Source organism: Hydra viridissima, unplaced genomic scaffold (genome assembly GCF_058129835.1).
Source record: "Hydra viridissima isolate aposymbiotic clone 2 unplaced genomic scaffold, HvirCarnegie_v1 scaffold_10, whole genome shotgun sequence".
Taxonomy (NCBI): Eukaryota; Metazoa; Cnidaria; class Hydrozoa; order Anthoathecata; family Hydridae; genus Hydra; species Hydra viridissima.
Window position 1 is genome coordinate 13,259,309 of NW_028324309.1, and position 13,192 is coordinate 13,272,500.

The 13,192-nt window shown below is 27.1% G+C and overlaps 1 protein-coding gene across 3 annotated transcripts in view; it reads right to left on the reverse strand.

Moving 5' to 3' along the window:
- LOC145181404 (E3 ubiquitin-protein ligase UBR4-like) overlaps positions 1–13,192 on the reverse strand; it is a 50,390-nt gene that overhangs the window by 32,996 nt on the left and 4,202 nt on the right. For all 3 annotated transcript variants that reach the window (XM_090099897.1, XM_090099896.1, XM_090099895.1), the window contains exons 8-30: positions 13,012–13,192; positions 12,789–12,870; positions 12,509–12,648; positions 12,143–12,382; positions 11,860–12,058; positions 11,414–11,628; positions 11,163–11,303; positions 10,666–10,875; positions 10,288–10,380; positions 9,576–9,871; positions 9,294–9,424; positions 9,010–9,177; positions 7,624–7,933; positions 7,024–7,238; positions 6,750–6,909; positions 6,418–6,612; positions 6,054–6,225; positions 4,971–5,189; positions 3,836–4,006; positions 3,408–3,611; positions 3,120–3,302; positions 2,712–3,023; positions 68–374 (exon numbers count right to left, since the gene is read on the reverse strand). The exon at positions 13,012–13,192 is cut by the window's right edge and continues 42 nt beyond it. In XM_090099897.1, the coding sequence (XP_089956023.1) occupies positions 68–374; positions 2,712–3,023; positions 3,120–3,302; positions 3,408–3,611; positions 3,836–4,006; positions 4,971–5,189; positions 6,054–6,225; positions 6,418–6,612; positions 6,750–6,909; positions 7,024–7,238; positions 7,624–7,933; positions 9,010–9,177; positions 9,294–9,424; positions 9,576–9,871; positions 10,288–10,380; positions 10,666–10,875; positions 11,163–11,303; positions 11,414–11,628; positions 11,860–12,058; positions 12,143–12,382; positions 12,509–12,648; positions 12,789–12,870; positions 13,012–13,192 (4,544 nt within the window). The remainder of the gene's footprint in view (positions 1–67; positions 375–2,711; positions 3,024–3,119; positions 3,303–3,407; positions 3,612–3,835; positions 4,007–4,970; positions 5,190–6,053; positions 6,226–6,417; positions 6,613–6,749; positions 6,910–7,023; positions 7,239–7,623; positions 7,934–9,009; positions 9,178–9,293; positions 9,425–9,575; positions 9,872–10,287; positions 10,381–10,665; positions 10,876–11,162; positions 11,304–11,413; positions 11,629–11,859; positions 12,059–12,142; positions 12,383–12,508; positions 12,649–12,788; positions 12,871–13,011) is intronic.

Here is a 13,192-nt window from a genome sequence, read left to right on the forward strand (position 1 = left end):
GTTTTATCATAAACATTAAAAATATTAATTTAAAAAAAAAAAAAAAAAGCAAAAAAAAAAAAAAGACCTTTATTATAACTAAAAAACAACAGCTTCAAGGTATGTGAATAATAAATTGAGACACCACCACCATTAACTAAAGCTTGATCAGACTCTTCAGTATTAGGATGCTGCACACTAACAACATTCATTGTATAAAACACACATTGTTTACTTGCATCATTTAATGCTTCTACATAAATATAGCCTTGTGATGACATAATAACAATGTTTGTCTGCTTTTCATCAGGTATGAAAGTGGCATCTCTAATTTTTCCACTTGGAACAACAAAATAATGGATTGGATCTGTTTCACTTACAGACAAATCAAAAATCTAAAAACAAATTAAACAAATCTTTTTAGACCTTTTAACAATATATATAGGATAAGTCGTTGGTGATACCAATATATAGAATTAATTTATTCAGATGCACACTAAAGGTCACAAGCTGTGGAATGTATACATTCCAGAAATGTATACATTCCAGGAATGTATACATTCCACAGCTTGTGACCTTTAATGTGCATCTCAGAAAATTAATTCTAGAAAAAAATTCTAGACACAATTTTGGAGGTTGTAGTTTAATGGTTTGGGCAAAGGAAAATCAAGGATTGTATTTGTTAAAGGTAATCTAGATTCTAAAGACTATACAGAATTACTTAAACAAAGTTTGTCACCTTGCTTTAAAAAAATAAGTAGTAGAAAGAATGGAGCCAGCATTTGTAGCTCAAATCATAATAAAAAAGTGGTTACAAACAAAGAAAATAAATATTTTACAATGACCTCCAAATAGCCCGGACTTAGACCCTATTGAAAACATATGGAGCAGTTTAGTTCACTTGGTTTATGCAAAAGGAAAGCAATTTATTAATGTTGATGAGTTAAAAGAAAAAATAAAGGAATGTTGGGATCACATAACCTTAGATAAATTAAAAAATTTCATTCATTTAATGGCAAATAGAATTATAATAAAAAGTAAGTAATAAAAATAAAATTGTGGACCAACTCACTATTAATAAAAAAAACTAAAATAGTCTTAAAATTTTATCATTTAAAAGTAAAAAAATTTCAAACAAAATCTCTTTATTTTTTTTTAAAAAAACTACAATTTTCATATTTCAATTCATTTCATGTGTATTTTATTTAAGCACATTCTAAGTATGCTATTATATTTTATGAGTTGTTGCTATTAATAACTGAAAATGATGTAGCCTTAAAATTTTATCGGGGAAGTATACACATTTCATCCAACATTATTAAAACTAGACTAGATTCAGCCATGCAAAAATCTGACATAAAAGAACTGTCAGTACTCCAAAAATAGTTAAAGTAGAAAGTCAGTGTTATCTGAAAATTCTCTTCAATCTGTAAGAGGTATTGGAAGAAACCTTGTTATCTCACAATTAAGCATTAAAAGAATTACTCATGAATCTTAAAGTTAGCTAAAAATGAAAATGTTCAAAAAATTCTTACAAACAATATTGCTAGAGTTAAGTGATGTAAAAATCTTACTCGACACACTAATTCTGAAATTTTATTTTCTGCTGGACATTCAACAGAATGTGTAATTCATGAGTGTAATTCAACAGCATGATGAGTAATCATATAATATATTAAGCTCAAAGTTTGTATGTGTGTATGTGGATTTGTTCTTTATACAAATACACAGTTTTGAGTCAATCCTCACCAAATTCTGCAGATAGGTCTAATTTTTCCCAGAGAAGGTTTTAGTCCAGGTTTGGAGCACCCCAGACTCCATTTTCAGGGTGCTTATGGCTGGAACCAATTCCCAGCCCCCTCTGAATACTCATTGCCCTCAATGAAGAAGTGATTATGGAGCTAATAATTTTAACAGTTTTTACCAGTTTAATGACAATTTTTGAGGGATATTTTTTGAAAAGTATACAGTATAAATGAATGTGAAAATTTGTAGAGACTTTTTTTTTGAAGAGAAGATTATTGTGCTTTGATGATGTGTTTGTTGTAAAAAAGCTACCAAAGTGTGGTTTAGTTCCCAAAAACATGACTAAATAGCTACAAATGCATTTTTGATTAATACTGTAAAGTTTTATATCTAATAGCTGGGACACCCAGCGCATTGCACTTAGCTAGTTCAATTATAATGTGTAACTCACTAGCTACTGCAAATGAAAAATAGAGAATTGGATCCTCCAAAAATGGTATCAAAGTTGTGAATAGTATGAAAGAAAGGTAAGCTACTGCTCTATTTTGTGAAACCAAATAACCATTAGATTAAGACTACATTATATAAAAAGCAGTTTTAAAAAAAAATCATTGCCTTTTACTAAAATATTCCGAAAAATATTCCACAAAAATATTCCTGATTTTGTTAAAACAACTAAATAGCATTTCAAACTTGAACCTGTAGGAATAGGTTATATCACAATAGACAAACTGAGCACTGTTAAAAGTATAAAGTTGCCATAAATCAAATAGCTTTTGATTAAAATTTGGGATTAAATTTTCACAAGATATTGTGTGAGCGGCCATGTATGTATTGTCAAGTATTTATAAATTAACAGTAAATGCTAATTTTTTGGTATCATGACTCACCTTGTAGCAATTTAAAAACTAAAACAGCCATAAAAGAGTATATACTGGCTGCATCAATTACAAATTATACTTTTTTTTTATAAAATACAAAAATACCTTAATATAGTCTGCTGTTAACAAAGCAAGCTGAGTCTGTGAACCTGGTACCCATAAAGCCTTAATAATAAAATTCCCTGTATCAAGCTTTATATTCAAAGTTAAACGTGTAGGTGCTGATGCAGAGTTTCCAAGAATAAGCACAAGACAATCTTTCAACCCTGTCACAGCTAGAAATTCATCATTAAGTGAGTTGCTAACCATGTGAAGAACAGTGAATGGCACAATTGTTGATGACAAACGATTAAGGGTCATTTTCTTTTGGTTTGATTCAGGAAGTCGTAATAAACCAGATAACTGCAAAATTGTTACCTAAAAAAAAAAAGGAACTTTAATCAATATTAATCAACATGAATGATGATTTTAAAAAACCGAACTATTTAACAAAGGTAATAAATGTATAATGACCTTTCCTTTTTCATGGGCAACTGCAAGAAACTGTCTCTTTCCAAAAGGAGAAACAATAAGACACATAGCTTTGTGATGAATCATGTGACTATTGATGAGTTGACGAAGAGTTGCACCCTGTTCTCCACCGTATGTCAATTTAATGTTTTCAAAAGCACCTTCTTGAGAGCCAGAGACTGCATTCTAAAGTGAAAGATACTACTTGTGGTATAATTTATATGGTATAGTGTTTATGACAAAAATGACAGGAAGTTAAAGTATAATATAATGTAAATCTTTTAAAATTACCATAATATTATCGGTGCAAAACTCCTTTTCACTTGCATAAAGAAGCTCTAACTTTTCTTTTAATTTACGTTTCTGAGATTTTATTTCACTGATTGCTTCTTCAACCTCATGAGTAAATATATCACAGCTTTGCTTCAAAAGCTGAAGAACTGAGTCAAACAATGAAACGTCACTTAACACACTGAGGAGTTGAACTTTGGAATCCTTTATAGTTTAAAAAAATTTACACAAATATCAAAACGCAATTAGCAGGCTAAATATAAGTTTAGATACAACTATTAGAATTCTATAATATTATTCATTTGTATCAATTTATTAAAATACAAATTTGCTATGAGTTTTATATTGTTTTCTATTTTTTTTCTTGACATACTTCTACAAAAGTAAAATAATAGATTTCTTTTTAAATGCTTTTAAGAAACTAAAACCTGCAGAACATTATGAAGATTGTTTTCTCCTTTACTTATGCCAGTTTTATGTTTTTGATATTTTTGCATTTTTATTAAACTTTTATCAGACAAGGTAGAGGGTCCCCATGTACTTAAATGTGAAGATATCCTGTTTGAAAGCTTTGATGAACCTGATGATCCTGACATTGCCTAAAAATAATAGTTATAGTAAGACAACTAAGTCAATACAAATGTATTAGTAATAATAAACAAAAACAACACAATCACTTTATTTTCAGATAATTAAAGATAATCTCAAAAAATTTTATAATGGATAAATACACTCCACAAAAATGTTGCAATAGTGTTGATATATGCAAAAAAGTGATAACTCAATTATTGCAGCATAGCATGAACTTTGATAACAATTTCTAGAACAAAATCCACCTTTACCACCAACAATTCAGTGATTGGTGGTTTGATTTGAAGAAACATTGACAACCTTTGCTTAGGTTGTCAATGCTTCACATTTCTATGCAAGACAGAAATAAGTGTAGATCTGACAACAACTCAAGAGCTGATGGTAAATGACCATTTAAAACATCTGGAATAAAATAAAATTCCCAAGCAGTATTAACTCTGCATAATGAAATTTCAAAATTTGCTTACAAAATGTGAATTTCATTTACTCAAAATGAACCAAATGACATTCGTACCAAACCAGCTCATAAAAAAAATACAGTAATGTTGACTTGGACTGTTACTCCAGACCATACAGTGCATAAGGTCACTGTATGGTGTGGAGTCTAAAGTATACAAGCCAGCAACTTTGTATCAGTTAAAAAAACATCAGAGCTGATATTGTAAACATATGACATCTGTGTTATAGAGAATGCAATAAAAAGAGCTCAAAATTATCAGTGCATATAGGGACCTACTTACTAAACATAATTTTCAAAGATTGCTGTAAAAAAAAATTATAAGAAGCAAATTTTCATTAATTGTTAACACTTTTATATTAGTAAATCCAGCTTAAAGTTTTAGGCAAAACAATTCAGATCAATGCAAAAAACAATCAAAACTAAAACAACCACTAAAATAGAACAAGCACATAAACCTAGAACAAAAAACTCCAAACAAAAGAAACTTTATAATTGTAAAAAGTTTATAAAACCTTGCAACTTCCATCTTCCTTTGCACCACAATCACAAAAAAAGGACCCATGTTTAGCATAAGTGACATCATGATCTTTGTGGCAAACTTTAGCACACACTGTGCAGCAGCCAATACCATCATTCATCTTGCATGTATGACAGTGATACCAATGTTGATTCATAAAATCTCGTTGTGTTACAGAAAATGTACAAGTGTTTCCTTCTATGGACTCATTGACCTGATATTTTTTAAAAAGATCTTTATAAAGTATAAAAACTTCCAAATTCTTTAAATTTCATACCTAAAAATTCAATATCACTTCCAAATTAAATGTGTGTATCATTGATGAAAATTAAAAGTAGCATTAACAAGTTATTTTTTATTATTTTATTTAGAATACACACATGCCAGAAATGATGCACATTTGGTGTATATTAAAAATTAAAACCTTAATTATATCAGCATAAACCCAACAAATAAAAAAACCAATAAAAAGATTAAAAAAAGACAACTTAAAAACCTGGTTTACACTAAGTGAGTTTGTTTGTTGAAAATAAAATTAACTAATTTTTTTATTTTATTTTAGGCTAGTGTTCTTATTGTAATTTGTTTTATTTTATTTTATACTGGTATTCTTATTGTGATTTTTTTATTTCATTTTAGGCTAGTATTTTTATTACAATTTTTAAATTTCATTTTAGGCTGATATTCTTCTTGTAGCAAATCATCATTAATGCTGCATTCTGAGATATGGTTTAAAGAAGCAAGTTATCAGTAATGTTACATTTTAATGTGAATTTGATGAACAAAGTTTTGCATCACTGATCAAAGTCTTACATTATGAGCATTTTCCAATAATGCTCACAAACTATTGTTATGTTCTGTAAAATTAATCACAGTATTATAGTTGCCCTACTATTGTTCATATCTTTTTTAAATTTATATCAATTCTCACTACCAGCACTTACACATAGAATGAAAAAAAAAAAAAGAACTTAACTATGGTTCTATCTTAGTTTATAGATGTATTTTATGTATAAACACAATAAGTAAATGAAATATCAATATATTCCAATACAAGCAATATAAAAAAATAACATACACATTCCTCGCTTTGTTCTTCCTTTTTATGGAATATCTCAGGTACCATTTCAAAAAATGTATTCTCCTCTGAAACATCATAATTGCAAGTATTTGTTATGATGTCAGTTATGTATAAAACGATTTTCTGTATACATTCTGCTGCATGCTTGTCATTTTTATCTGCAACTGTACTAAAAAGTTAAAGCTTAAATATTACAGTTATTGCGTAAAATAAGAAATGCTGTACATTTTTCATACAAACATTTCCTCTTTATTGTATCATTTTATGATTTAAAAACATAGATTACTTTTATCATCTAAATATTATTATTCTAAATAATAATAATGGTTCGATAACAATTATTACTATTCTAAATTAATACCTTAACTTTAGCCAATGAATTGCTTTTTGTAGAAGCAACACATGTCCTTGACCACCACAAGAGTTAGCAGTCATAATAGCAGCATCAAACAGCAAAGGAAAAGAGAGTGTATCTGGAAGCTCATTTTTAATTATTAGACTGACAACATTATCATTTATAGCTAGTAATGCAGTTAATGCTTTATCCAATGATTGACTAGAAAAGAAAAATTTTTAAAAATGATATTTAAAAATCAAAAATATATATTTTTTTAAAGCACACAATGTTAATAAAAATAATTTTAAGGTAACTGTCACCAGTATTAAAAAAAATCTAAAAACAGTTTTAATTACCTGTTTTGAATACCAAGACTAAAAAGGGAATGTACAAGAGTACTTCCATTAACTGACTTAGAAAATATAATGCTTTTCATCCAAGCATAAAATATTTCATAATCCTCTTCAAAGATCTTTAAAAGAACCGTATAAACAATACCATCATTTGATTTTTCTTCTAAAGAAATATTTAATACTTTCAATTTAACAAATAATAAAAAGAAGAAGATGGATATTATGCTTTATTTTCATATTCATTATCTAATATGTATGTATTAATAACCTAACTCACTAATAAGAAAGAGTTTCGAAAAAAATTGTATGAAGGCCTCCAAGTAGTGGTTACTATATTCAACTTGTTTTGTGACAGATTTGAATATTGAAAACAATGTGAGTGGTTGCTTTGCAAAGTACTGTGAAAAAATGACAAGTGTTTTGGAATGCTCAATCAAGTCCATAAGAAACTTTAGCCAAGCTATTAATATTGCTTCATCTAAAAATCTATCACTAAAAAAGAGTGTAACACAAAAAGACTTTAAAATATTGATTATTTAAATATAAATTAAAAACTCAAAAGTAAATATCAAATAAATATAATTAAATATAAATAATCATAATTAAATGCAAATAACAACAAATAAACATAACCAAACAAAATAAATAAACAAAAAATAACAAATAAGAAAAAAATAAAATAATGAAAAATAAAAAAAAGGAAGAAATAAAAAATAAACAAAATAATAAAATAACAAAAATAAAAAAAAGCAAAGATAAAAATAACATAATAACATAGACATAAGCAAGCATAATTACAAGAAACTTAAATAATTTATAAGACAAATTACCATAATTAAATATATAAAGTTTAAAGTAATTTTGTTCTATCATTTACCTTTTTGATAACTCCTTCATATACCATTTCTCAATTATCTCCAATATACGAATAAATACAGCAGTTTCAAACTTATCTTGGTCACAGTCACCCAGACAGAGATATATCATCTGCTCTGAGTGAAAAGATATATGCTTAAGTAAGTAATCAAACCAAAAACCAGAATACAATGACATTCCAAGATGTTTGAGAGTTTGAAATTCTTCACTCATTGATGTATTCATCCAAGGAAGAACTTTATTACAAATACTAGAAAGACTATGTATAAGTCTTTTTAAAGAAGTTGCATTTGCAGGCATACCTTTAGGTTCTAAAATTAAAAAAAACACAACAAAATTAAAACAAAATAAATTTAAAAAACAAACATAAAATAAAAATTTTATTCAAACACTTAGAAATTCCTTAAAATTCCTTAGAAATTCCTTAAAGTTTGTATCATCATTAAGCAATAAAAAGAGCAAGGTTGTGTATTATTCAAAAAGTACAACTTAGTGTTAAAAGCTTTTCAAATTTTTAACTGAGTTTTTCATCTTATGCATCAAAAGTGTGCAGACTGTGGGTTGCAAGCCCCAGAGGAGGGGTTGTATGAAATTAATTTAGGGTATCAAAATTCTAAGAAATTTAAATGAAAACAAATAAAATGTTTTAACAATTAAAATTTACATAGTTATAAAATATTTTAAAGGACAACTAAAAGTCTTTACATTTTTTTGTCAATAAACTCCTGTAATAATAAAGCAAAAACTGTAACAAAGTATTGATCTTAGATATTGGGTTGTGTATTATTCAAAAAGTACAACTTTGTGTTACAAGCAGGGCTGTGAAATCAGCTTGGAAAAGTTCAACTCTAATCCCAGCCTTTTCTGCACTCTGACCCTGACTTCTTCTTGTGTAAGAATTTATGGTATATATTACTGAAATACTATAAATTTTAAAGTGATAGATTGCTGTTTGCTGTACATGCATAAGTTAAAATGATAACTTAAATTTTCTTACAACTCCTAGCTAGATACCATATACCATTGTGGCTTTTTATAATGAAGTATGCTCAAGTAGCCGATAATAAGCTAGTAACCAAACTAAATTGTAATAAAATATTTACACCATAGCCTGTAGCTTGTACTAAATGCCATTGTCATTTTTTTGCCTTTTAAATATATGTGAGCCAATGAGGACTGAGGTGCATAAAGACTGTCTGGAATGATATCGACCCATGGGATTTGAAACTTTTTTGAACAAAAAACTTTTAGTTCCAAACATAGAGATTTAAGTTAGTTTTAAAAAACATGGGAATTCAAACTCTGATAAAATCAAAACTTTTACTGTTTTAATTCAAAGTAGTTACAAAACCAAAAATATTTAATAAATATATATATAAAGAAAAACCTGATTTTTTCACATTCTGATGACTGATTAAAGAATCTCGTACATAATTTGTGGCTATAGTCGAAAAGGGAACATCTTTGTTTTCTTGCAAATCATCAATGTTTTGGTCAACTTGAATGTGTAAATTTTGCCAATCTTGTACATAATTGCAGAAGTTCTCTGGTAAAACTATTGAACAAAAAAAAAAGTTAATGTTTGCCAAAAAATGTAAATAATAAGACTAAAATCCTGAAGAACCTTGAATTATTTGTTATATTAGAAAATCTTTTTGCATCGGAACACACCTTGGATTCTTTTGATATCAGAAGTTCTTGAATTTGCAGTTGGTAGGTCTAATCCAATAACATCAATATAAAAATCAATAATTTCATTATCTAGGAATACATTGGCGGTAGCCAACTTTATAACCAATTCCCTAATAAAAAATTATTATTACAGAAATTTTTCAATATTTTACATACTTTTATGAATACTCTTATAAAAATGAAACTAAAAACTTTACTTAAAATAAAACTAAATTTAAAAAAAAAAAGTTGAAAATAACAAAGATATCTTAAATCATATACTTTGATTTCTTGACTGCAGTCTTTAACAACAACATTATCTGCTTGACAAGTTCACAAAACTGTTCACCATACTTTAAGACTTCCTCCTTTTTATACACCATAATTTGCTTTATTAGAACCCAAATAAAACTAACAATGCTATCACATATAGCAAATGGAGAAAACGTCAGCATGTTAGAATTGTTTAATAGGCTTGATAGCAGTGAAACTAATCGTTCCAAGTAAATGATTGTACATGGAATATCACTGGCAAACAAGTTTCTTTCAGACATTTTGGCATTATTAGTTGATAATACCTATACAAACATAATATTAAATCTTAAAAAAACTTACAGTTTTCATTTGAAGAAATGTAAAAGATTTGGAAAGAAATACACAAACTTTATGTTAGATCATTAGGATAATTTTTCAAATATTTTGGATTCATTTTCATTTTCCAGCAGTAAATTTTTTAGTTGAGCTAGGTAAAAGCTTTGATAGTTGTGGTAATAAAAAGTTGTGGTAATTTTTTATTTTCACTGCAGTTAAAGTTTTCTTAGTATTGCCCTTCATTACCACAGAGGTAAAATTTAGTGTTTAGGCTATAAATACCGTTTTAGTATGAAACACTGAAATTTAAGAAGAAAAGATTTAATATTTTAATTAGAAACATTAATTTTATAAGGATAAAATACATTTCAAGCATGAGATTTAAAAAATCTAAGAACAATACCATTAGTTCATTCTCAATTTGTTCTATACTCATCTCAAAGGTTGGGGGCATCCAACAAATATAAAATAAGTATTCTTTATGAGATGATTCTAGCTGAAAAATCAAAAAAGCCATATAACAATCTAAGAATTAATCTTTAAAAACATTTCTGAATACAAACTACAAAATGCTTAACAAAATGTAACCAATATAAATTTTAACCAATAATATTGCCTTTTCTTTCAAATCAAATAAAAAGATTTAAATAACATGTACTCTGTTGAGGCTTTTAAAGCAAAACTTTAATAGTAAAAGCTTATTAAAACTTTTTTTTTTAAAAAAAAAAAAAAAAAAAAAAAAAAAAAAAAAAAAAAAGATTTAAATTATAAAAAAACTCACTGCTTCCAATTCATCAATTTTGTTCATCCACTCAATAGCTACAGGAAGCTCCTGCAGCCAAAACCACATGTGTAAGAAAGCATTACGAGCACCTAACATATCTAACAACTCTCCCCCTAAAGACAAGGCATCTGTCATTTTTGCCATAAGAGTCAGAAAGGAAGAATACCATTGACTGTAATCAGGGAATTTCTTTAGATAAGTAAGAACCTATAAAATTATAAAAAGAAAAAAGGAGCAATTAAAATAAAGAATTTTTTTTTAAAAAAAAAAAAGAAATAAAGAAAAGTTAAAATAACCAAACATTTAAACAAACATCAATAGACATCAAAATTCTCCTTAATCAAATTTCTATTTTATCTTAAATTTAAAACAAAATTTCAATATAATAACTTGTAAGTTAACTTAAAAAGAAGAAAAAAACAACTAGGAAAACTAAATTGATTGTAAAATGCAGACAGCAAGAGCACCATCTGAAAGGTTTTTAGATATCTAACCTCATTGTCAACTTTTTTTTTATCTTTCTCAATAAGACCATAAAATATTAATGCACCATTTTCAAGTTGATCTTCTTCCTTAAAGAGGCTTTTAACATAAGATGGTTTATCTGCATCTGTAGAAAGAATGTTGTGTTGCACCTTAAAAAAAATGAAACTGAATATTCTGATATCCGTTTTGTATAAATGCTAGAATAACTTATTGTAAGGTTGAATATAAATATTTTCTTGGTCAAATACATTTTTAATACCTGTTTGATGATATCATTACTCTCAGTAGAATAACATGAATGCATCATGTAATCAAAGAAGAGAATAAGATGTGCAACATGTATTGTGCCTTTGATGTCAATTGCAGACAACTTAGTCACAGCTAGGATGATCTCATTAAAAACTATCTCTTTTTTCTCTCTAGAAATCAGCTGGTAAACCATAATCATTGCTTGAGCATGCTGTACATTTAGATCTTAACATAAAAAATATATATATAAAATATACCATGTATAAAAAAAATACAATACATATACAAAATATAACATATATAAAAAATATAAAAATATGTAAAAAATAATAAACATAAAATTATAACAAAAAAAAATGTGCGTAATTCTTTTTTAAAAAAGTTTAAAAAATTAATAATGTAAAATTTTTGTATTTATAATATTAAAAAAAATATATCGTTGAAATAATTCATTACATTCTTTAGAGCCATTTTGAGCAGAATCAACTAAAGCATTTATTAAAAGTTTCCATGAATTAATGACTACTTCGGAATTTTCTGAAGTACTTAACAATACCAGATGAACAAAGATTCTTAGCACATGTATACTCAAATTCAGATGTCGATTTGATGATTCTCCACTCACAGATATTCCTAGTGTTTTCAAGAGCTTATGCTACAAAAAAAAAAAAGCAAAAAATATCAAAATTGACTTTCTGATCAATGACATTTAATAGTAGGCTTATTACTGAAAACTTACCATTTGACTTTGCTGAAGCAGCTCAGTGGTAACTAAATATCCAAACAATTTTGAAATATGTTCCTTGATTTCTCTAATCTCAATTGAACCCCCAAAAGAGCAGCCCATGATAATTTTTGCAAGCCTGTCCAATCGCTCTTCAGTTAAAGATTCTTTGACTTGTTGTTTAAATCCATTTTCAACACACATAGGAAAAAACTTGCTAATAAACTCTATTAAACTGCTAGCAAGAAGTTCAAGCTAAAAATGAAAACTAAAATATTAAAAAAATATTAACCAACATTATTTCAGATTTACAAATTTCTTTACTCCTAACTTAATATTTTTCATATTCAACTAAAAATATGATTAAAAAAAAAAGTTTACTATTTCAGTTGATTGTGGACTTGTATTTCTTTCTTTTTCTTTGACAATTATACTTGTATCAACTTTATCACTGTCACTATCATTAATGGTCTTGACAAAAAAACTTCCTAACATTGATCCTTCCTCCAAAGAACTATCTTCTAAAACATTTTAAAACATTTCAGTTTAAAGAACTTTAAACTAAAATGATTTTAAAATATTATTTGGTATTAACAGATAATATCATTTATAAGTACTTAAAAGATGAAAAGAGAAACTTTCAGCAGGAAATCAAATTTACCATCACTAGATGCTTCAACTTTTAATTCATTTTTCATTTGCTCATTTTTCACATCATTTTGCTTGATGAGAAGATTTAAAGTCTAAAAAGTTGTTAAAAAAAATATTTAACAGCAGTTAACAAAAAAACTGTTAAGAAAACAGTAGAACAAGTTCAAAAATGTTAAAACTTTAAAAAAAAAACTTTAAAAGATAAATAAAAAATGTCAAAAACTTTAAAATACCTTATCATATGAAGTAAGGAACAAATCTAAGAGTAGAGAGGGCAAATGCACATTTTCTATTATATAATGCAAACGATCACAAGCTGTGCTTTTACTAAAAATGTTAAATCTTGAACTTTGGAGACTGCAATCTCCTTCCAATTGAATGTTATCATACAAGTTTGAGAGAAGAAGAATTATT